This window comes from Poecilia formosa, unplaced genomic scaffold, assembly GCF_000485575.1.
Source record: "Poecilia formosa unplaced genomic scaffold, Poecilia_formosa-5.1.2 Scaffold44, whole genome shotgun sequence".
Classification (NCBI taxonomy): Eukaryota; Metazoa; Chordata; class Actinopteri; order Cyprinodontiformes; family Poeciliidae; genus Poecilia; species Poecilia formosa.
In genome coordinates, this window is record NW_006799983.1 from 2,132,271 (window position 1) to 2,157,730 (window position 25,460).

General features: G+C 39.9%; 2 protein-coding genes across 5 annotated transcripts in view; one reads left to right on the top strand and one right to left on the bottom strand.

Annotated features, from left to right (window-relative positions):
* rbm47 (RNA binding motif protein 47) overlaps positions 1–899 on the bottom strand; it is a 53,077-nt gene extending 52,178 nt beyond the window's left edge. For 2 of the 3 annotated variants that reach the window (XM_007551881.2, XM_007551883.2), the window contains exon 1: positions 654–898. The gene's annotated coding sequence lies outside the window, so the exon portion shown is untranslated. Of the gene's footprint in view, positions 1–653 lie in introns of all 3 variants that reach the window. The other variant, XM_007551886.2, reaches the window with a different exon arrangement.
* Positions 900–7,484: 6,585 nt separating this feature from the next.
* LOC103137901 (putative methyltransferase NSUN7) lies at positions 7,485–23,908 on the top strand. Of its 2 annotated transcripts, XM_007551894.2 has the most exons (13): positions 7,485–8,351; positions 9,614–9,765; positions 11,486–11,671; positions 13,152–13,210; positions 14,194–14,330; positions 14,425–14,577; positions 15,051–15,234; positions 15,875–16,088; positions 17,263–17,406; positions 18,358–18,459; positions 18,659–18,776; positions 19,752–19,872; positions 22,699–23,908. In XM_007551894.2, exons 2-13 carry the CDS (start codon positions 9,642–9,644, stop codon positions 23,512–23,514), a joined length of 2,358 nt encoding a protein of 785 aa, XP_007551956.1. In that variant the 5' UTR covers positions 7,485–8,351; positions 9,614–9,641; the 3' UTR covers positions 23,515–23,908. The 2 variants fall into 2 exon arrangements, with proteins under 2 accessions (XP_007551956.1, XP_007551957.1); XM_007551895.2 differs by lacking the exons at positions 7,485–8,351; positions 9,614–9,765; positions 13,152–13,210 and having other exon boundaries at positions 11,241–11,671.
* The last annotated feature ends 1,552 nt before the right edge of the window (positions 23,909–25,460 follow it).

A 25,460-nucleotide genomic window follows, 5' to 3' on the forward strand; every position in this document is an offset into this window, starting at 1 on the left:
CACGTGAGTGTGTGTGTGTGTGTGTGTGTGTGTGTGTGTGTGTGTGTGTGTGTGTGTGTGTGTGTGTGTGTGTGTGTGTGTGTGTGCACGCGCGCATGTCCTAACAGCCTGAGCAGCATTCCTCCAGAAGGGGTTTCCTTCACACCTCATTCCAAACCTTCGCCACATGATTGCTCTCATCCGCCACCTGCTTATTACCGCTGATCACCCTCTGCCGCCTCGTAAGGTCATGATGACTCGCCGTCTTTGGGGCGACTGTCTTCGCTCTTTGACGTCAGCAAAGTGGATCCCACCATAATGACAACTTTATGTAATAACAGCTCCTCTCAGACACCCAATCCCGCTCCTTGTGTTTTACTGTCAGCGTGAAGATGACTTGCAGTGAAACTTGAAGCTCAATATGTCTAACACCAACACATTCCAGCCTTTGGAGAGGCTGCTGCTTCCTTCACACCTGAACTGAAAGTAAAACAGTGACACAGCTCGGAGCTTCTCGTTCTCCTCGTTCAGCTTCTTTTTACTCCCTTTCTTTTCCCCGAAGGTACTTGTTTGATCATGTATCTCTGTTTCAACACACTCCTGAAAAGAGCAGCCTTCATCTCTCGTTCAATATTGTGTAACAGTGCGTCTCCCCAATGTGTGCGTCTGCCTACCTGGATTACTTAGAGAGCCGCGGCGAGGGTGGGACCAGGTGCTTCCTTCTTCCTGATCTCCGGTGATTTTTTGACGCCTTTGTGACAGCCTGTTGTCATGGAGACTGGGGAGGCAGCGAGCACGATGTGCTGAACGGTTACAGCCGCGGCGAGAACAGCCAGCCAGACACCAGAGTGAGGACAGAAGAGAGAAGTGAGGAAGCTGGATCCCTGTTTAGAGTAACAACACACACAGAGACACACACACCCACACACACACACACACACACACACGCACGCACCCACACGCGCAGACACACACACACACACGCACCCACACGCGCAGACACGCATGCATACATTCAGATAAAGTCCCCCCCCATGCACACACAGACACACACACACACATATGCACTTACTCACACAGTAGGGAACTTGTAAGTGTGTGTGTGTGCATAGGAAACTGAGATTGAGTCAGAAGTGCTCACACAGAGAAATATCGTTTCAACACAGCGCCTGAACTCTGGTAGGGAGGAGGCTGGGCCGTTGGATTAGTTGCTCAATGCGTTGACTTTAATGCTTACTTAACAGATCTTACAAGCCCTAAATGAAAAGACAGATAAAGGAAAAATGCACACATAATATTAAGCATACAACACTGCAGGTACAGGGCCTTGCAAAAGTATTTTAAGCCCTGAAACTTTTTCACAATCACATAACAATCCCCAGTCACTGTACACTTCACAGAGGTGATTTGTGACAGGCGACGTAAAGTAGAGCGTACGTGTGAAGTGACGGGAAAAACTGTGGTGTTCATTTATGGTCACTGTAGCTCAATTTAATGTACATTTTAATGGACAGTATCTGTGAATAGGTCAACACAGTCCCACGGCATGATGCTGCCCCCACTGTGTTTTACTGTGGGTGTGTTCAAGGTGCTGTGCTACACTTTGACATACTTTAGCGAAGCTCTGTATGTGTGGATTTAGAGGAGAGGTTTGTTCCAAGTTTATTTTTGCGTGCAAACTATAAAACTGAATTTAGATTTGATGGAGATCATCTTTGAAAATCAGTTCTCAGCCTTGCCACAGATTCCTAATCAGGTTTAATTCTGGGCTTTGACTGGGCCGTTCTGACACATGAATATCCTCTGATCTAGACCGTTCCATTTTCGCTGAGTATTTGGGGCCACTGTCCTGAAGGTGAACCTCCACCCCACTCTCGCTTATTTACCAACCTGTAAACGTTTTCAATCTCGATTGTTTTCCAAATCTCTGCAGAAGAAAAGTGTCCCCACAGCATGACGCTGCCACCACCATGAGGATGTTGTGTTCACAGTTTTGTCCAGTGTTAGTTTGGGATTTTGCATGCAAGTCTGAAGGTTTTGTTTAAGTCCGAGTATCTTCTTCCACTGTTGTCATGTTTGTTGTGTCCCTTACATGGGCGTGACAAACTGCAAAAGCAAATACCAGTGGCTTTCTTTCAACAAATCTATTTCACAAAACACTTGACGGTGAGATTAAGATGTCATTTTTCCTCTCCATCTGTTTTGTGAAAGCACCAAGGAGGTGTTTGGGAAAGGTAAAAGCCAGCCTGCCTCTATTGTGCCGTAAGAGAGTCATCATGTAGTAATGACGTATGGTTTGTTCAACCCATAGACATGAATAGGGTTCAACCAGCAGGACCAGCAAACAAGACATCATGTGTGACATGGTAACAGGTGTTACGCGCGTATTTTTCCGCCTGGGCGGTGCGGAGAAGACGCTGCGGAAACAGTATCTGAAGGAGAAACGCGAATCGACGCAACACCTGTTACTGTTTTGAAAAAGAACCACAATAAGACCTCAAAGCAGATTATGTACAGGACTGTGCTGTTCAACATCTGCAATTTAAGAAGCTGCGAGTTTTTTTTTTGTTGTTTTTTGTTTTTTTTTAATAAAACTCAAAGCTTTGAGGGATAGATATCACTAACCTGGCAATTGTTTTTTTTTGTTTTTTGGTTTTTTGTTACGCAATTCCACTTGATGCTAATCTCGCTTCACAGCTCAGTCTGGGCTTCCTCCCATTCCTCCAACTCAACCTGTGTTCAAACAGCGAACAGAGAAGTTGTGAACGATGACGTCAATTTTCTGCGCTGATTTATAATTGTAGTCTGCTTGTAGTTTTAGCAATGACAGCGATGGACGTGAACGAAGCCGTTCAGTCCATGTTGGTCGCGCTTCCAAATATTGAATTAGCATTAACAGCCGCCTAAATTGGATCGGCTCTTCTCGCTAGTGGAGGATATTTTATTTTTGTTTTTTTGTTGTTTTTTTTACGCCACAGGCGATTTCCGGTAAGTTTCATAGCGTTGACCTTTCACATTACATACGTCACTGCCAAACATTAGCAATTGAGTGAAATTTAAAACTTAAACTAAGTTCAAACCTACAACAACCTGCCAGTCCTCCTGCGATTTTATATGGCCTCAGGGAGCTTGGAGGATTTTATCTTTATAGATTAGCAGAAAGGTTTTACGAAAAAGGCTTTTGGCAACATAAAATTACAAAGTCAATTTATCAAAGCTACTGGAAAATGGAAATGTCTAAGTTGGTGAAATCAGATAAAATGCCAGGGACACAAAATCTCTCCACTCGGCTCTTCTCTCTAGTGGTCATATTTTTCAGAGAAATATGCCTGCAACCAGTTAATTATGTATTTGTACCGAGTTTTAAATTGGTATGACAAAGTGTTCAAGAAGGCCATTCAAAATGGTGTTTGGTGAGTCTGGTTTTTATACCGGTTATCACACCATGTTTACGACTTTTGAACTATGTTCTTGTGTCCAATTAGTCAACAAGACCCTCTGCACCTGCTTCTGTGATTGGGTCTAAAACGAAACCAGGGTTCATTTTAAAGTTTCCTTTTAATAAAAGCTCTTGAGCAGTACATAATACTATACCTCAGCATTCGCTCTTTTCTCACAAGGAGTAAACAAAGTAAACTTCCCTCACAATAGGCAGCTCAAACTCTGCCCTCTTTGCTGCACAATAGAGCGATGTGAGACACAGAGAGCCGAGATTCCCAGTAAAACACTCAACCGATACTCTTATGATTCAAAACAATGGCACACAAAGGGATGGGGTAGTGTGGCTATTCACCCGGAACAAGTGGATCCAATCAAGGTTCAGGGTCTGGAAAACTTAGGACAGAGGAAAACTTGGATCATGTTACAGCGGTGTGTGGTGGTGAACTGGATCCATGAACTCAGATCATACAGATCAATATGTGGTGAGCATAAAACATCTTTTATACACTAACTTTACTTGCCTTTAAAAATATTTATTTTTAAATAAAGTTTCTTTATTTAAAATTTCTAAAATTAAGGAGCTGCCTGCTCAATTTTATCCATCTCATCTTATCAGAATTTTATTAAAAATTTAATGGAAATTTGAAAAAAGAAAAAAAAAAAGAAAAGTAGGACCAGCTGCCCTTGTCTGACTAGCTTACAGAGGATAACAAAAAAAACTTTCAGCGTTCACTTTCTTTAGTTTGTAACAAAAACAAACTAGATGTCAGGCTGAGGAGAGAAACACTGTTATAAAATGCTTCAGGAATTTTACAAGAGACTTGGCTAAACGATCGCCTGATAGCAAAAAAATAATAATAATAAAACTTTGATAAACAAATCATGAAGAGCTTGTAGGGTTCTAGAAGTTGTTTTGCATGCACATGCACAAATACAAGCTTCGAAAAAGAAAAACAGGAATAATCAAGATTTGTGTGTTATTGTCATTGCTGCAAAAAAGCATGTGTGGATCAGTCTTGTTTAGGACCTTGTGTTTTAGCTTCAGGCATAACTGTCTGGGTGATGGAAAAATAAAAGGTGCAAGGTGAAGGCTTTACCCTGATGCTGCAGCACCTTGACCTAGACCTCATCCAATAACTGTAGAAAGAAGCCAAAACAAGATGGCCAAGGAAATTGAACTCCTGCACACACTTGCATATGAACTTGGTAAATACCACTAAAATAATAGGCGAATCATTGTCAACATGCCGTTTTTCAGGAACAGAGAACAACTTCTTTTTTTTTTTCTTTTTTTTTGTTGGAAGTGATACGTTTTGTTTTACATTTGAAATCATTATTTCCTGTCAAAAACCAACTCTTTGGTTGAATTGAAATACATATCCATTTAAATCTGTCAGAGATATGAATGATTCTGTGCTTCTCTGTATATCTACCAACCACCAATCTAATGAAGTAACTTTCGATTTGTGTTTCTGAAACTGACTAAATAAAACCAGAATTATTTCTGTTCTGCTATGCCACCTTTCCCAGCTAGAAAGCAAATGAAGTCATTACGTATATTTTTTTTTTTTTTAAATAAATAGTTATTCAGAAACTGGTTTGTAGTCTTAAAAAAATGCTTCTTTCCACACCAGGTTGTTATTTTAAAAATTTCTTCTTAATAACTAATCTGGCTAAATAAAGGTTAAATGAAATAAAATAGTTTTATTCTGTTTGTATTCCCTATTTGCAGATTCCTTCATCTCCTTATTTCCTTATAAAAAGGCACACAAAAAAAAGTAAAGGCAGCATCAAACTTCATGTCTGAAATTTCAGTTATGAATGTAACATGCAAACAAAATGAAAGAAATGAGTGCTGCCTAATATTTCACTTTACCAAGCAGCAATGATGCAACTAGAGGTCAAATGCATCGCAATGCAAATATTGTGACTGAGTGACATTCATGTGAAAGGTTATTTGAAGTAACCAAGCAGATAAATTGGTTTAAGGAGCAAAACAAGGAGAAAAAAAAAGAAAAGAAAGAGAAACTCTCAGGCACCGCACTGCCTTCTGTTAAAGATTAAACCTTTTATTGAAAAAAATTCCAGGTCAGCTTATGGCCGCACAAACCCCGTCGTCTCCAACAGGGCTGATTATTGAAGCTAACGCACACACAAACACGCACACACAAACACAGCCCGTCCAGAGCAACTGGAGGCCTGTTGTGAGGCGACACTGATGACGCGTGTTGGAGGGGATAATCTCTCCAGCTGTACTCTCACCCACAGAGAAGTGAGGCTCATTTGGCCCGAAGACCTCACTCTGATTTTTTCCAAACACACTGATAAATCTCCCCCATGTACGCTGGCTAGTTCCACCTCACAGAGAGAGCAAGGGGACAAAGGGGGAAAAAGAGGATTTAAGTTCATCAAACGTCATCCTGGCTCAGGAAATAAAATTGTTTTTGCTGTATTGGAAAAAAATAAACGTTTTATTTAGTAGAACACATGAAATGTCATGCGAGAATCACTCATGTATTTTTAATTTGTATTTTTTCATTTGAATCCGGCCAGTGAGAAGATTTATAATTGGTCACATTGTACAGCATTGTTGCTGTTCAGAGATAAATGTCTCCCTCTGTCGGTGAACTGTCGATACTACAGCCACTCACATTTTTACTTCAAACAGCAAGTTAGGAGAAGAAATATGAGATACTAAGAAAAGAGCGCTGAAATGTTGTAATATTAAAAACCGTCTGTCCTACAACGCTGTACATTATGAACAGAAAATAATTAACTAGACATATGAATAAAAGAATAAATAGGACAAATAAAGAATAAATAAAATAAACAAATATTATGTTGCTGCTTACGCTTCTTGCTTTCCTGATGATCATAAGAGCTGTAAAAGCTGGGTTAGAAAAGAAAAAAAAGCAACAAAGTCACTGCAAAATTGGCACCAAAATAATAGCTTACATTATTTTGGTGCCAAACAAATAATATGAATTATTATTCATAGTAGTGAGTAAAATCAATAAGTTTCCTCAGATGTACGGTCTCTGTACCGCATCCATCCATCCTTTTTCTTTCTTTTAAATCATTTTGCAGCTATTGGAATACATTTTTCCTCCCTCACTGAATAAGCACACGAAAAAGACAGAAGGTTGGAATTCTGAATTAAAGTTTTTCCAACTAATATGTAAATAACTTAAGGCATTTTGCACATCTTATAATAAATAAATGTGAAAGGTGCTTTAAACAGTTGTGATCATTGGACGTTGGCCACAAGCGTCCTGTCATTTGCACTGCAGTGCTTGATGCTGCTCACAGGGAGGCAGTAACACGTAGGTGTCAGTGTCTGCTGCCTGGTGTCATTTTATGGTGTAAAGCTATAATTATCTTCACAACACTATCCAGTTCACTAAGTGAATCATTATGTTGATTAATTGGACTCAAGGCTATTGTTTGATGATTTTACATTTGCGTCTAATGAAAACATGACATTTGAGACTAGACGAGACTAATGAGACTTATAGCCTGAACATATAATTTAATCAATATGACTGTATGTACAAACAATAACATTATTTCTCTTGTTTCAACAACTGCAGAGAAGATATATTTTTATTCTATTTTTGTATTAACTCTCTGAAGGATTACCAGAGTAGCTTTTTTACTAGTTTTCAGTCCACCTTAAACTCTCTCAAAAAAAAAAAATTATCCAACTTCCAGAGTTTAAACATGTTGAAAGAGAAAATTAGTCAAATTAGTTTAGTAAAAGTAAAATTTTACTAAACTAGTATAATTAGTCAAATTTTGAAAGAAAAAAAATTAAGAAAATTAGTAGTAAAATGGGTTTGATGCATTGGAAGCAGATATGATTCATATTTAATGACATTAACGTCTCTTTAAGTTTGCTCCAATGTTCGCTATAAATAGGTTAACTGGTGTTTTACATGCAAAAAGGTCGAGACTTTTTTTTTTTCTTTTTGCTTTATTTTTCCACATATAAATTCTCCTTGCAGTCACCTTGGTTTCCATTTTTAACAACAGTGATTTATTTAAATGCTTAAATTGAGTTATTTACAACCTATTTCAATCTCTTTTTTTTTCCCTCTTGTCAAACCCCAGGTTTAGGGAAGTGCCTGCTAAAGGTCAGCATGGATTTTCTCTGCTCGTTTAACCAAGACGATCGTTCACCAATCAGATCCAGTCAGACAGAGTTATGCAGCCCATAAATATCTGTGACCTGCTTGTGCATTGGAATCAGCAGCAGAGCAGGCCAACAGGCAGCCAGGTGAAGCTCAAGGGGATCACTTGTGTTGAGCTCAAAGGGAAAAAAAAAAAAGTTTCCTTTTTTGCATTGAACTGCAACATTAGATGTAAAAAAATAAATTAACTACAAAGTAAAGGGATTTTCACTCACTAAAATATGGAACATGAATTGAATATTTAGTAGTTCAGAAATGTGGGTGACTTTAAAAGATAAAAAATAAAAATGCTGTCGACTCTTTGGAGAAGGAGTTTGAGTGGCACATTTCTTATTAACTAAGGACTGCATTTAGTTTTATACTTACAGTCCTTTCTCCTCAGTTTGAGTTTCTTGATGTCTGTTGTCTTCAAATTGTACAACAATATGACTTATTTTTGCCACCATGAAGAATATTATTTTTCTTCTTGACCAATCAATTTCTGCTACAATTCCAAAAGCATAATGTGTTCCACCTTGAGGGGGGAAACAGTTGTTCAAATGCACTCCGGTCACATTTTCTCCAGTGCAGATCATGTCGTGCGCTTTCCTGCACATCTTTCACACAGCAGGTCCAACCCTCCTTCATTATCATATTGTTGCCATGGCGTTTCAAACTCAAGGCAGGAAGCAGAGGTTTCCTGGGTTCTCATTTAAGCTGCATTTCTTCATTTTTCCACCGACCGTCTTCGGAGTGACAACGGTAAGACTTGCGATGCAAAATTAAAACAACTCGTTACACTCTGTCCAGATTACTACTCCCATCTTTTTTCCACAAGCTTCACTTTTTGAAATGACTTTGAGTTTCGGCCTGTTGAGCACAAAGTAAACTCTCTGACACTCATTAAATCACTGCAGCCTGATATTTGCTGATTTATTCCACAGGCACCATCCTGGACTTTAAGTGCATGTCATGGATCTCTGGTCAGCTCTAGCTTATGCTTTTAAAGGGAAGAACTGTAATAAAAGAGGATTATGCTCTGTCTTCTTTTTTTTTTTTTTTTACCTCCACTAACTTTAATTAAAGGCTAGAGGACCTTGCATGTCTGTGTAAAAAGAAAATCTGTTTGGAATTTGGACGTACGCCCCGTTTGCATGTGTGAATCTGAATGCAGACTGAGAGAAGACCTGGTTTAATGTCAGAGTGAGGTGAAAAGCTAGCGTAGGTCTGCAAACAGATTAGTTTAGCTGGCGAGTTAGAGACGAGCCTTCGTTCAGGGTTGGACTGCAGCTCTTTATTTATTCATGCAACTTTATCTGCTTAATTGTGTCACGAGGAGCCTACTTACTTAACACACATTACAGTGTCTTGCAAAGGTATTCAAATCCCGTAAAAACACTTTATAATGGTACAGCCATTATAAAGTGTTTTTAAACCATTATAAAGCCATTGTCTTTGTGGTTGCAGACCACAAAGACAAACGTCTGACTGAGAATCTGTTGCAAAATATTGAAATTTCTGGTCACAGACGCTCTCCGTTCAATAAAACTGAGGATGAGCCATTTTTGCAAAGAAGAATAAGCAACAGTTTCTCAAAATCTGCATTTTAAAAAAAAATCATGAAAAAAATTAACGCCATACTTTGCGTTGATCTGTAAAATAAAATCCAGTTAAAGTTCATTTAAGTTTGTGTTTGCAAACCCGTAGCGAGGTCAAACCATATGAAGATTTTTTGCACAGCATCTGAGGCAGAACTGTCTCACACTGACACGGATCCGCAGGGTGGATCAGATGTCTGCCCTGCCGGATTCTCTGGAACTTAGTTACCTTTGCAGCTCTGCTGTTTGCTTTCATTTAGATGCTTGAGCGACGGCAACAGCAAGGCTGAAGGATGGAAAGCATAAAAACCGGGAGCTGCTCTCTGCGGTTCCTGACCTGTGTTTGTTTGTTTGCTTTTTTCTGAGCTGATCTTTGCGTGTAACGTGAGAGGCAGACGCTGGCACGCTGTTCCTCCTGTGTTACAGTACAGATGGCTCCGGACAGGATGTAAATATGAGCTCTGAGAAAGAGAAGCCGATTATCATCTCTCAACGAGAGCGAGGCCATCAGGGTGACAAGCAGCCGCTCTCCTCTCTGCTTCCTCTGCCTCATCTGCACTCGGTGTCTCCTGGCTCAGGTGAGATTTAATCTCATAGTTAAAATAAAATGTTTTATAGTGTGCTGCAAAGTTATTAATCTGGTAAACAAGTCGGTTTGTTCTCTGTTCATGTGAAGAAAAGGCAGCGGCTAAACGTTGAACAAAGGCTTTTGTTGGCACCTGAAAGCGGCGGATGTGTGTGCAGCCTCAGGTTGCAGTCGGCTAGCTGATCTGTGAGCATCAAATGAAGGAAAAACAAAGCAAATTGAAACTTTATCCTAAAGTTTGACTTTCAGCCGTTTTAGTGTACACCTTTGTGACGCCGGACAATTAAACAAACAAGACTGTGTAACGCACACCGGGCCTTCTACTCTGACCTGGTCCATATTTTGGCAACCAAAAAATATTTTTGTTGGGATTTTGTGAAATAAACAATTTGCAACTCTGCGCTATATTTTCTTGGTCTGTTAAAAATTAAACCAGTTAAGATATCCCATTAAAGTTCTTTCAAAAGAAATTGATGTCTAATCTATTTTTTTAAGCATTTAACAAAAGAAGTGAAAAAATAATTTTAACTGAGGAAAGTTAATTCTTCCATCCCACCTCCTATGACTTCAGTGAAATGCTTCATACAGTTTCAGGTGTGAAATGTTTGAGAGGCTTCTTGATGCACAGCCTGTGTCAAGTCCCATCACACATCATCTCAAAGAGTTCAAGTTCAGGACTTTGACTAGATCGAGGACTCTCTAACTCTTGATTGTCAGCTTTGGATCATTTTCATAAAGCAGAATTCATGTGGTGATTCTGTGATGTGAGCTTCGCAGCTATGAGGTTATTTTCCCAGAACACTGCAGTTGGTTTGTTCAAAATGTGTCTTCTGTTCTGTTCTCCAAATAATCAAATTCTTGACACAGAGCAATATTTTATAGGCATTGGTCTTTGCCTATTTTCTCTGTAAAGCAAAGCAAAGTCATAATCTTTCTACCACTTTAATGAAAGTTATTCGTGTCTTTCTATTTTTACATTATTATACTGTGATGTAAACATGTGTAGGCCTCCTTAACACATTTTTAAGGTTTTTGGAGACTTCTTTCATTGTTTTGTGACCTGCTTTCAGGGTGAACCTGCTCGAATGACCTGCTCTACTGTTTAAGATTTAAAGAGGACAAACCTTCAAAATGCCGAGTAGCAATATTATGGAAGCCCATTTCTGCCACTCTGTTAAAAAAATAAAAAATAATTATCTCATTATAATGAGATAGTATAATGAGATAGTATCTAATTATAATGAGATGCCATCTCGTTATTTTGAGATAATTATTATTTTTTATTTTTTTAACAGAGTGGCAGAAATGGGTTTCCATACAATATAAACATGTGCAATGTATTTTACCCATTTCAAGTAGGTAAAATCCCAATTAATCCCAATCAATCTGGCATTGTTCTAATTCATTTTCTCACCAGATATGTTGTTTTTTTTCTCTTTAGAATAAACTTTAATTTTATCATGTTGTATTACTTGAAATTTTCAGTGTTGTTTTAATGTATATAAAATACTAAAGTGTCAAATAATTTAAAAAAAAAAATCAATCTATAGGGTGACACTTAAATTCACCTGACTGCACACTGAAGTTTGTGTGATTACATGTCCATGTTCGCCCGGTGCCTCGAAGTGCTTTCATTTTTCTACACTGCTCCGGTTGAATATTTCCACCCCACCATCTCACGGCTGTCGTCTTCCTTGTCCCATCTCCCTCAGTCGGCCCTCCGTCAGATCAGGTCTTTCTCCAGGCAGCGGCCATCTTTCAGCGGCTTCGCAGAGAGAAGCCGGAGCCTCGTCAGCTTCTGCGCTATGAAAACAGGACCGACACGCTACCGTTCAACAGCGGCGACGACAAGGCCACACAAAAACAAGCCTACCAGCTCGCTTTCAACACCCTCAAATGTAAGACTTGTTTTCTGAAGAGGCAACATGGCTGCTAAATTAATTGTACCTGCTCTCGTTGCCGTCTCCTCAGACCTCAACGACCTCCGTGCCGGCGGCTTTTATCTCCGTAATGAAAAGCTTTGGCTGCAGTCAGCTCCAATATTTGCTTGGTGAATACTAACTTCAACATGCAGTCCGTAGATTAAATGGCATATAGTCGTTCATTTGACTTCTCCATGTGAGAGCAAATCATTGGAGCTGAAGGTTCAGCAGATGTCTGGGTGGGAGGTGATAAGAGGTGCAGTTGGCATGAATATAAATCTGCTTTGAGTGCTTATGAGCACTTACATGAGGTGGGTTGATTGGACGGAAAACGTTACTGTATAATAGATTCTGCTGAAGTTGGTCACATGGGAAAATATGGAAAAGTAACAAAGTTAAAACTTTTGTGTTTGTCCTGATGGACACAAGTTGTGATTTAAAAAAAAAAAAAAAACCCAAACAAGCTTTTCTGAGAATAAATTTCAGTTGGACCATTTGATTTGTGTGTCCTACCTGATTTTTGCAGGGTAAAACAGGATGTCGTGTTAATCCTAAACGTTAAATTGTGATGTAGGTCTTGCACCAACAGTGCTTGGAGTATCTAATAATCGTTAGGATCGAACTAAAACATCTTTTGCACTATCTGCCCAGCATCTGATTCACAAAGCAAATACTGATAAATAAAGCCACAGAGGATGCCATCTTCTTCAGCAAGTTGATGTTACAGAGCAGCGACAAAATCAACAGAAACAAAGTTCGAAATGTTTCAGGAAAAATTGCATTTTTTTTTAACCATCTTTGCATCCTGTTATTTTCACATAAAAGTGGCATTTCTTATTACACACAGAGTGGTGATATCACTGGTTGCCGTTCTGTCAACTTCTGTGACAGTTAGCATGACTTCATTACAATTGCACTGGGCAAGACTTTTAATTGGAAAGGTTTCATGTGTGTTCATGTAGTATTCAGTGTAAAATAATTCAGTACAAGTTTGTTTTTTTTGTCCCCCTCAGTGCCCTGATCCTGGTTTGAGCAGAACTTATGTTGTAGTTCCTCCATGAGTGTTTTACCTCTACCTCTGGTAAACGACGAGCTTTATTTCTACATGCCTCCATGAAGCTCTTCTGAAATATGAGCAAACTGTGTCAGCAGAGAGAGACCAATGTCTCCTTGCGAGGACTTTTTGAATCAATTTCGTTTATCAGTGTTTAGCACATTCCTGGTTAGCTCCAAGGCTCGGCTGGCAGCAAGACGCCGAAAACGTTTTCTGACAGTAACACTGAGGTAAAATATGTTTCACACTGACTAATCAGTTCCTGATGAATGCTGTGTGCTCTGCAGACTTTGAGTTCATGGTAGCTGCTAGTTCTAAAATAAAAAATGATTTTTAAAAAAAGGTGAATAATTTAGTTTTTAGTTTATTTTCTATGTATCACCTGATGTTTTCCCCTCCTAGACCAAGATTTACTGGAGGCCGTGATTTCTGACAGCTTCTTCCACAAATCTCAGAACATCGTGAGTCGCATCTGGTTCAACTTTTCAGTGTTCACAAACCCAAATCTGTTTTAAAAACACTGACTGACTGTGCATGTGTAGGTTTTCTGTCGTCAGATGAAGAAATGCTGGTGAGACCAGCAGGGATGCAGTTAAAAGCCCATTTGTATTCAGATCTTATGCAGTCTGGCTGGTTATGGCTGACAAGCGACGCATGCGAGAGAGAGGATGACACACTCCGCAATTTGTAGACTGTAAATTACATCATAAAACAATGTGCAATGACACATACACTGATAAAACAAAGCAGCCCACTTGTGTGTGGCCATGTTTGTGTGTGTGCGCCTGAATGGTAACTTTATTGAAGGATGGGGGACATGCAGTGAAACAGGCTGAGGTGTCGTTAGTCTGAAAGTGAGACCATAAAGGCACCACAGATCCCTTTATTATTCAGCACACAGCATCTGTATTCCAACCTCTAGACACACATGCATTCATTTTCTGTCCAGGTTAGGTGTAAGCCAGTTTTTGTTGTTGTTGTTGTTGTTTATTTCATTGGATCAGATTTGTCTTCCTCAAACGGAGGCCTGGCCAGACAGAACAAGCCCAGAGGCGCAGCGGAGTTACATTTCTGTTCCCACGACATTCAATATGTCTCCTAGAAAGACAGAAAAAAAAATTAGACAAATACAAAAATATGTTACATGAGCCAAAAAGAGATGTGAAATTACCTAAGTTATTTAGAAAAATTAGGAAAATGGTTTATAGAGGCAGTTTTGCAGAAAATAAAATTGAACAAAGTACTACTGACAATCACCAAGTTCATATTTTATTCTGATTTTGTAACCTATTGAGAGATTTTGACCCTTTTTTTTATTACTACTGCCATGCAGGGAGGAGCCCCCTGCAGGGAAGGCTTCTATAATAGTTGCAAAAAACTCTAAATTGGTGCATCAGAAATTCTTATTCTGTTATTTGTAACTAACAAATTATGTGTTTTACAGTACAGCGACTTGTTGCCATTGGCAATGGTGATGCTGTATGACTTCCAGGACAGGAGGTTTTTGCTTCGTCGGCGTCCAGCTGAAGGAGAGCACGTGGTTGTCGCTGAAGTCAGAGACCTGGAGAAAAGCCTTCAGAGGTGTTTTGTATGGAAAGTGTCATATTAACATGCAACATCAGTATGCTTACAATCGTGACGTTGGCGTGGTTGTGTTGTCGTTTATCTCTTCCAGATGGAAGATCAAACTCGCTGCATCTCTGGCCCGCTTCAGGGTGAAACACAGCCTGCGGAGCGTCTCCCGTTTCCTGTCCGATTCCCTCCGAACCAAAGAGCGCAGGGCCAAATCCTTACCGTTCTATGCATGGGTCAACACTTTAAACACCAGGTGCAGATTTCCGGTTTTGTTTTTTTCGTCTATGGCTTTTGCGTGCAGGTATGACGTGAAGAGAATAGTTGTTGGGGAAATTTCTACAACCCACAGAAGTTGAAAGTCCAAGTAATGTAAAAGTTTCCCTTTTTTTTTGTACCTCATCCAGTGATCAAAGATTTTTCCTCAATGTTTGAGAACGGATGATGATTTAAATGTAAATAAGGCAGAGGCATGTATTACAAAATAGAGGACAATGATGTATAAAAAGTGCCACTAATAGTGACACGTTTTGCCAGTAGTTTCTCATAGGATACTGCTTAGTTTTCATTTTTAACATTTCACAAGGTAGAGAGAGTTAAAACTGGTCGTCCTCCATCATCTCTCATCTAAAGTCGCTGTTTCACACCGGAGCACAGCGGGTTGTTGCAGACGAGCTCAACGGTCTGGCTCAGTTTAAAACTTTGATTTTTTTCCCCTCTTCTCTGCAGTCTAGATGAAATGTGCGAAATCTTACGAAGTGCCAACCTCAGTGAAGTGAAGAACATGGCTGACCTCACGTGTTCAACGTTTTCCAAGGACCCTCTCTGTCCAGACACGCTCGTTTTCTCCCGCAGCCTCTGTAAACCTCTTCAGAGCAGCATCCTCACCACCACACGTGTGCTAAACATCCAGGTAGAAATGTCTGCATTCCTCTAAACATGAATTAAAACAGCTTTTTATTTCTGGAGCACAGGGCAGCTGTAAGCAAAGGGTTATATAAGAAAATACCTTAAAAAAAATGTGTTTTTGAACAACAAAATATTTTCTTTAACATGCTTTTGGAATTTGTGTATTTTTTCTACTCTTTATTTCAGTGAAAATTTTAAAATTAAAGCCTTGCCCTGTAACCAAATGAGGATAATTTTCAGGCATAATAATCAGTGTATAACAGCATAAACATCACAAATAGTTTTATGAGTTTAAAATGTCCCTCTTTTTGCTACCTGCTGTAATCTTAAGTACTCCAGAGGTGGTTCATTGAGCACTGGTATCATTGGTATAAAGCTCTAAGTTATTTTATACTTTTTTGAGGGCAAAATAAAAGAAGGTTGACAAACATTTTCAATTTCTTCAAAAAAACAAAAAACAAAAAACAAAAAGCCAAAAACTGAACCCAGTTTGACATTCTGCACTTTTTTAAATTAAAGTTTACATCTAAAATTGTGTGACTTTATTTTGGTTGCACGTCGCTCTGTTATGTTGAATAAGTACAAACAGGAAAGCCCTGCATCCCTATAGGAGGAACACGTTTGTGTGTGTTGTGTTTCTGCAGGACAGGAGTGTGTGTTTGGCAGTGAGCGTGTCACGGCCAGTCCTGTTTGATAAAGGGGACGTCCTGCTGGCGGGCTCCTTCTCGGCTCTGACCGTGGCTCACGTAGCTGTGGCGGCCGCCGCTCGGTCGGGCCGAGTTCTGGTGTGCGGCGCCGACCACGCTCCTGTGCAGACGGAAGAGATGAAGAATCTGCTCTCTCAGATGGGAATCAAAAGTAAGAAACAATTCAGTTCAGCTTAGTTTATTTGTACAGTGCCAACGCAGAAGAAACGCCATCTGAAGGTACATTACAAGACAAACAGATCTGATTTGTATGCATCAGTTCAGTTCTGTGAAAAACATACAGACTCCTTTACGGATGTATTCTGCTTTGCTTTTTTTGGTCACACTCTAATGTTTCTGATCATCAGACAAAGTTTAATATTAGACAAATATAGCCTAAGTGATCGTTTTATTTGTTACAGAGGATAAATGGGGTTTTATCAACAAATAAGGAAAAAATAAATACAACAAAACCTGAAAGATTACCAAAGTAACATCTATATTCAGTAGAGTTTTATGTCAAGCAAACAGCTCCTTGGGAAACCGATAGCTCAGGCAAAAAAAAATGTTTGTTTGTTTGTTTTTCATGCTGTGTTTTTTATTCTCATTTGATACAGAAATGTACAGATTTTGTCACTGAAACTACTCTGTTGGCAAACAAGTGCATAAAGATCAAGCTCAAAATTGGTTCTTTGTTTAGTGTTGCATCACCTTTTATGTTGGAAACAATTATACATCAATCTTAAGAACAGAATCTGAAAATGGTTAGGATTGAAAATGAGTGAAATAGCATCCAAAGTCCAACAAAACTTTTGAAACATCTAAAAAAAAAAAAACCCAGAATAAATATTGACAAGGACTAGTTTAATTTGGACCCATCAAAGACTTTATAGATCTCTCGTTGTATAAATCCCAGCACATTAAGTGCATATTTTAGTTTTTTCTGATGGAGCGTTTTACAAATAGCATATTCACTTTTGAGGTTGAGACCGATGTGGTGGTGTCGTCTGGCAGGGTCACAAACCCCGTGGGAGGACGTCAGACAAAAAGCCGTGGAGCCGTGGGTATGACCCGCAGCTTAACATGACGAGGGGATAATGAAGTCTGAAGCTTAACTTGCATTTGAAACCTGCATATCAAGTTGCCAGATCCTGCTCTATTGTTGACCTGAAAGCTTTGTAACACCCAGTGCCAAATAAGTCTCAAAATTAACTCAAAATAACTTTAAGCTATTAATCCTTCTAAACACAGATGCGAAGTAACTAATACGTCTACTAAATATTTCGCACTGCATAGGCTTTTTTCTGTTTTAAAATCATTTTTGAGTTTTCTACATTCTGTTGTAGATGTCAAAGTCCTGCCAGCAGCTTTCTGCAGTCTGAATGAGTGGGACAGCGCTGTGCACAGGCTAAAGGTCATTGTAGTTTTGCCTCAGTGTTCGTCCTCTGCCCTCAATGACCCAGTCGCCACAATGCACAGTGAGCATGGAGGTATGCATTTGAAACATTACTGTTTGATCTTTAAAGGTAAATATAATTGTAGAGGGAGAAAAAAATGATTGTTTTAAAGTAATTGCAGTTTATGCTAAAGTAAGTCAGCTCCAGGTATCGTTTGTGAGCATAAAGTTTATTAGATGATAACGTGTAGTTAAACTTTAGATTTTACTTTTTTATGCACCAGTTAAAAGATTTTAACAATATTAGTTCAAGGAAATCCCAAATGAACAGCAAACGCTGTGTTTTGACTTCCCTCCCAACCACATGTGTAGAATTAGCTACACTGATTTTATTTTATTTTTTACTATTATTATTATTATTGCCTAACAATCAGTTCCTATAGAAAACATTACTGACACAGAATTTTAGCTGCAAACTTGTAATAAAGTTTTAATGACTGAATTTCTGTGGTTCAGTTAAAACCCTTACAATTTAAACATGGAATGGACTGTGGGAAATTACTGGCACACTGAGCTGGCCATAGAGTCCCGGTTTGCTAGGTCTCTCGGACAACATTTTTCCTAAGTTCATTTTCTTCCCTGTACAAATAGTTTTGTAAATCTTTATGAACTAATAGAGCTGGTGTTTTGCAGTCAGTATTTTCTTCAAGGCTGGCTACTGCGCTAAGCACTGATGTCTGACTTTGGTCTCCCAACAATGAGACCAACTTTTTTTTTTTTTTACTGACTTTTCAGCTGCTTTGCAATGGTTTTCTTTATTTTTTCACACTTTTCTCAACCTTGAGCATAAAAATGATTGCATAAGTAAGAAGCTATAAACCCCCAAACACTGATGGAAATTAAACAAAAGTTGACAGATCATTTTTACAATTACAGACAGGGTTGAAGAAACTTGAACTGTGTTTTTATTTTATTTTAGAAATATCTTCTCATTTCATAAATAAGAGGTTCAGTTCAACTGAATTTGTCAAACTCGTGTTTACAGACTGGAGCCTACTGCCAGATTTATCCCACGGCTCGATTTCCAAAAGCAAAATCTTCTCTCTCACCACCCAGCAGGCCCGGCTGCTGGCCCACGCGTTGTCCTGTGAGTATAAACTGCGATAAACACGAGCACAATGACTGCCATGTAAACATTGCGCATTTTAAACAAACAACAGTTTGTGCCAGGATTAAACATAAATGTGCCTCATACAAAAAAGGATTTCTAAAGTACATTCATGGCCATCACATAAAAGCTTTGTGATCACAGCGCTTTGGATCTTTATATTTGTGCTTCATGTTAGTTCCAAAAGTCCAGACGGTGGTCTACTGCACACGCTCAGTGTGCCCTGAGGAAAACGAGCAGCTGGTCGGCAGAGTGTTGGAGAAAACACACATTCACCCCAAACTGTTGCCATTCAGGTACAAATACTAAACCTGCTGCTGTCACATTGTTTCTTTCCACCAGTGGTTTGTGACCATGAGTCCCCCTGTCCTGCATTCACATTTAAACGGCTAAGCTGCATCGCTAACAGCCAGTCAGACTCTAAATAGCTCTGCTAATGAGCTAATATTGGAGCCAGGTGTGCAAAGCCAGAGAGACACAGGACATCAGGCCTGGAGGACTGGAGTTTGAAATAAAAACAGGTTGAGATATAAGTACTTAAGCTGCTTTTGATTTACATCAATTTAAGGTTGCTTACCTTGCAGATCTAATCAGTTTTGGTTCTCTAAATGTTTTTGGTCTAAACGTCACTCTTTTATAGCTGATGTAATATTTCAGTTGTGTTGTGGTCATCTTGTCTCGACATATTTCGCCATGTGCTTGTTAATCGTTATTGTGCGCTGCCCTTATTTTCTTCCCCCCCCTCCCCCGTGTGTCACCTGGCTCACATTTACTACGGACAAGATCTCCCCCCTGTATGAATACCCTGAGGTTTCTTTGATTCTCTGCCAGATCCTCACAGTCCTAAGCTTTATCGCAGCTTATCTGGACAAACTCATGCCAAAGTCCATTGTGTCATTTCCTCCTTCAGCAGCTCTCTTTTAACCAGCAGCGTCTGAGCTTGAGATCTTAACGGTCTACTGGGGGAAATGTGAATGTAAAAGCTCAAAAAGATAAAGAGGTGCCAGACCATTTAGACATTTAAAAACTAAAAGCAAGAGCTTAAAATCAACTTTTAAAGAAACGGGCAGCCAATGAAGGGAATACAAAATTGTATCAACTAATCCTGCCAGGTGTGGCAGGATTCACGCCGTCGAATATTAAATGTATTCTTCGGTTTGGTTTATCGAACACAAATGCTTTTCCTCTCACACACCCGTACAGTAATTCAGTAACGATATTCCTCTGGACGGCAGCCAGGCTGTTTAAATGTTACCCAACTTGTCTCTCAGGGTGAATGGGCCTATTTTCCCCGATGACTCCGCTTCAGGGGATGAAACTGACTCCAGGTTCTTCAGGCTCCATCCCTCTCAGTTCACCAACGGCTGCTTCATAGCCAGACTGTCGCGGCAGGTGAGAGACGGAGGTCAGAGAAAGTGTGAGATGTGGGAAATGAAAAATGCAGAGGTGAAGGTTGCGGCGGAGATTGAAGGGAAGCGAGGATTTTGTTGTGTGCGTGTTTGGTGCGCCGGAGAATTTATATCGGTGCGAGAGTGTGTGTCTGCGTTTGATTACTTTGCAACAAGACCTTTGAGAAGTGCTGAGGCGGCACTCTTTTACTGTCTGCTGGGAGGTCAGTCAGCTCGTTGGCGTGCAAACACACGCGCACACACTAATGCAGGGAGCTGCACCGCAGAAATACTGCAGCACTATTTTAATACTCAATAAAAAAAAAAAAAAGGGAGACGAATTGAAGACAAAATATGTTCAAACCCGGGATTCGTCTCAGTGCCTCAGAGCAAAACTAAACGGATTACTCTGTGGCATTCGTCCCTCCTTCTACCCTTCGCCGTCATGTTGCATCACGCCGTCGCTTCGTCTGCTTGTCCCTTTCTCTTTCTTCCCGTCTTCTCTTCACTCATAAAACAAGACAAGTACCACAGTAGGAAATGAGATGCTGCTGCTTTGATCCGCTGCAGCTGGGGGGGGAAAAAAACCTGCAGTGAAGCCACAGAGCCCGAGCATCAGCACAGAGAACAATCCAGGAATTTAAGATGTGATGAATGTTTCAGAAGAGTTGGATGCGCCACTGAATCTACTTCAATTTAAAACCATTTGATGAATTGATACTTATAGGGACAAAACCCTTATGTTCATTAAAATAAAAAAAATAAAAAAATGAATGAATCTCACACTGCTTTTGCCTTAGTATTCATACCCCTGCAGCAAAATATCATCCATCTGTAGTTCTGAGCTGCTTTGACTAGAGATCATAATCGACCATAAATACAAGAGTTTGCAAAGTATTCGAAGCATCAAAATGTTGTTGCACTTTATGTTGGAAAAACAGACCTGAATTTATCTAACTGGGTTTTTAATGCAACTCAAAGCAGCGTGTAGTTGGGAATTGGAAGTAAAAGGATATGCGGGGCTTTTAAAAAAATCTTTAAAATGTAGCATCCACTTCTATTTGTCCTTCACTCTCTCCTGTGTAAAAGAGTTTGCTGGCCTGCTTGTATGATGGCAGCATCCACACAGCATGATACTGACACCACCGTGTTTTACAGCTAGGATGTTACGTTCCAGGTGATGTGCTCCGATAGTTTTCCAACACGTCTGGCATCAGGTGGCATCTGGTTGCAATGGATTTCTTTCAGGAGGATCAGAGAAGACATTGCTGAACAGATACATGCACCACATCTTTCTAATGTTTGATTGCAAAAACTTTTTAAAACTCAGATCTCTTGAACAGTTTTCTGTTTATGTTGTTGAAGTGACAAAATGTGTTCATGGATTATGAATATTTTTCCAAATATGACACCAAGACTCCTGAATCCCCTCTTGCTGTTATATAATAGTTATTGAAGTCAGATTTTCTTGCTGTAGGCAATGGAAGTGCTTTTGTAAGTCACTGTGCAGAAGCTGATTTTCTAAAATAAAGACGGGCTAGCTGGAACTGTCTGTGCAGACACGGTCACGCATGCCAATCAAAACATTATGGCAATCACAGTCAAGCAGGTCTGTGTCTGGACGAGCAATAATTTCATAGCCTCCAGTGCTGCATTCATGTCCACAAAGAAGAAGTCTCCAAGAATCTCCATCTCAGTCCCTGGATTTAAATTCAATTGAAAAACGCTGCTGGAACTTAAGGGGAAAACGCAGCGTCATCACGCAAACCAAAGGATGTTAGTGAGACGAAACATTTGGACATGTGGGGGAGACTCCAAAAACCCCAAAACAGAAGCCAAAATATTCTCAATGACAAAACGGAAATTTTAAGCAGGCTAGGTTATTATTTAACAAGACAATGATTTTGTTTTTACCAGGATTTTAGTGTCGCCTTGTATTCAAATTTAAGTGGTAAAAGTCTCTGGCTGCCGAAGTGGAGATGGGCAGAAGGAGCAAGCCAACGAAGAAATCTGAAAATTCAAAAACCAAACCTAAATACATCAACTTTCAATATGCGGATGGCAAAATCCCATCAGAGCAGCAGATGGCACATTCACGTCTGGGACTGGCTCCCTGCTTCCCTCAGACGCACAGAGAGAGGAAATCCTGATGAAAGTGTCTTGGAAAGCATTTGCTCTGCATATGGGACCCATACGGACAGGAAATGAACTAAAAAACTGGCCCCAGAAGGGACAAAGTTGACAAAGTGTGATCTGTGATATGTGGGACCCACGTGGATCCTACGTCTGTTATGCAATTTGAACAGATTTTCCAAAATACCAATTTGAAACCAAACAAAAACCTAGATCCTGATTGGTTTTGCTGATGCAGATTGGTTTTAGTCAATTCGTTAAACTTATTGTGAAGCCACGCCCACAGGTAAGCAGGGGGCAAATGCACTCCACACTATTCAGATTTCTAGTTGTAGAAAATTCTTAAAACAATGCATCTTTTTACTTCCACTTGACAATTTTACCCTACTTCTAACATTCCTATGAAATAAATTTACATGGAACGAGTGTAAAATAAGATCTCCAGAAAATCTGACGCAATTTACCTAAATTACGGGTAACATTTTTAGCATTTTCTTAGGCAACGTTTATGTATTGTTCAAGAAATACCCCCATGTCCACGTGTATTCGTACAAAATAGGAAACAGATTGGTGAAGCAGAATCTGACCACATTAACATCTACCTTTCCTCACAGGATAGAGAAACTGTATTTAACATTAAAGGTGTATATAGACATTTCTTAAATAAATGTAGTAATTTTGACCTTTACATTTTCAGGCGGATCCCACAAAGGTGGAATCAGTTCAGGATGTGTTGGCAAGGGCGGCAGCGAAGGGTCTCTTGGATGGCATAATTCCTGAACCATCAAAACCTGCAAAGAAGAGCAAAAGGAAGAAGAAACGAGTCGCTTTGAGCACCAGCAGGACTTCATCTCCGTCCAGCCAGGAGGAGCCTGAGGCAGCAGAGATCAGTGATGGAGTAGATCCTGCTCTACCTTCAGAAGACGAAGACAAAGAGGAAGGAGAAAATGAGGCTGACAGGAAGGACAGTAAGACCAAGTCAGAGAAGAAGAAAAAACGAAAAAGCAAAAGAAATCAGAAACAGAGCAGAGGCGATGCAGCAGGCCTGAAAAATCAAGCTAAAGGGCAAAAGAAGAAAGCAAAGAGAAAAGTAAATCCATCTCAGCACAGCAAACCGAGACGGATACCACGTCTTACGCTGACCTTAATGTCTGCTGAAAAACCCTCCAGACATTTGTCTCCAATCACAGCTCTTGCACACAAGATCAGCGGAAAACCGGTAAAGAAGCTACAGGAGGGCTCCGCTCCAGTCCTAGAAAAACATCTCTCACATGCTCAGTCTGCCCCTCAGACGGCCTCTGAGAGGAAAAACATCCAACCGGAGGAAGAAGAAGAGAGGAACCTGGAGAAACAGAGGAGCCAATCTGGGAACGTGAGGAAAACGCAGGGAGCGCCGACGGCTGCAGGTCACATCCTGCCGCCAATCTCTTCCCCGAGTGGCTCTGTTGCCCGGCCGCAGTCTATGACCTCCGACCCACAGTTAGCATTGTCATCCTCTCTGAGTGAATTATAAAAAAAAAATAGACACACACACACACTGTCCATCATACAGTTGTCTTACTTCAGAAAATACTCTCCAGCCTTCAGGACCTGATCGTCTTGTTATATAACTGATGCTCTCCAGCAGAAAATCCTAAAACAAAATGTCCGTCAGTTCATCATTCCTCTCTGCTGTCACCACGTGCTTGCTCATGAGGAGCGATCGCTGCAAAAGTCAGTGACTGAATGGAACTGGACGAACTTGAACGAAGAACTGGTCTGCATGTTATTACAACGGGGCCCAAATTGAATCTGAATCTGCTGATGTAAGCATATGTGGATCTGTCTGTCTTTTAAAGTGGATTGTTGTGGTGACATTTGTTGTGAACTTGGACTAAATAAATAAACTGAATTATTTTTAAGATCATTTTAGACTTCGGTATTTTTCCTGATTATTTTTATGAATCTCAGTCCCTTAAAGAGGCGCGGTACAACCCTACTAAGGCTACTAGTCCATCACAGAAAAACAACTAACCAACAAAGGTGTCGTCCTGCATGCCGAGGACTGAGCATGTCCTCAAAATATTCAGATCTTAGTAAAGACTAACGGACGGAACAACCTTTTTATATTTTGACATTTATTAATATAAGGTGACAGAGCAACTTTTACCGCTATTATTGTCAAACGTAGGCACCAGTTTATTTTTCACAGATTTCTAAAATCATCTTTCAAATGTACCTTTCAATGAAAAGAGATTAAAGAGGAAAAAATGGGATATGTGTGGTTTAACTCGAATAAAAAGAGACCAGGAAGTGTGTTTTATGCCATTTATTCTCACAATTGGTTACATTGCTAAAGTGTACAAATTGGTGAGCAGCAAACGGAAGCTAACACATCCATCGAATGGACTGTGTGTGTCTGTGTGAGTTTGACAGAAAGGCTGCGAGTCCACTGCTGCTGCCCTCTTCTTCCTCCTCCTCCTCCTCCTCAGTCTGACGCTCTGAGCAGCAGTGGACCCTCAGCGGTAAGTGATCACTGTACAGGGTGAAGATATATTCCTTTATCTGCTTTGTTTCTGCGAACCGGGAGCTTTTTGTGACGTTTGAAGAGTCGACTGGGGTCTGAAATAATGACGGCATCGAGAGACTCGCTTCCAACTAATAAAATCAGTATATACCTTTTATAAAATAGAATAAATAAAATAAAAAATAGTTTTGTTCAATACACTCGGTCTCTCTTTCGATCATGCAACGCTCCTCGTGACTTTCCTTTTTCTCCAGATCAAAAAGAATGCATAGATAAAAATCGCACAGTTAATTTCAGCATCAACTAAAGTGTAAAAACGTCCAATCGCCTCCTCGCTTTTCATTATTTGCTCTCATATTTTCCTATCTACAACAATTTATATACGTATTTTACACTTTGGCCATTTGGTATGATTCAGAAAAGGCATTGTTTTTATAACGTATAAGAAAATAAAGAGACATTCAAAAATAAACACATAGCTTATAACAACGATAAACGTTACACTGAGTGGGTTTTCTGTACACACGGATGTCATCTTATTCACACGTCAACATCTTTCTGAAAGCCGCTGGATTTTCCCCATCAGTCTCTGTTACAAAACAAGTTCCTTTCAGTTGTATGAATTCACTTTAGAGCTACGGGCAAGACAACAAGAAAGATGCACCAACACTCGTGTCTCGAGTTAGTACACCACACAGAAACTGTTGACTTCTTCCTGCAAACTACCGACTCTCACTGAAGCAGAGTGTGCCATTTAGGTTTTACGTTATTATTGCATTACAAGCACATCAGGATTTATTTCATGGAGTCATCGAGGAAGACATAGAAGTGTAAGTAGTAAAAATAACGGAAAAGGCACGAAAATGAGTATTTTAAAAATCAAAAGTTAGAAATAGTATGGCTAATTTAAAACCAAACAGCAGCAAAGGGCCGAGGTTGTGCACCGTCTTTAC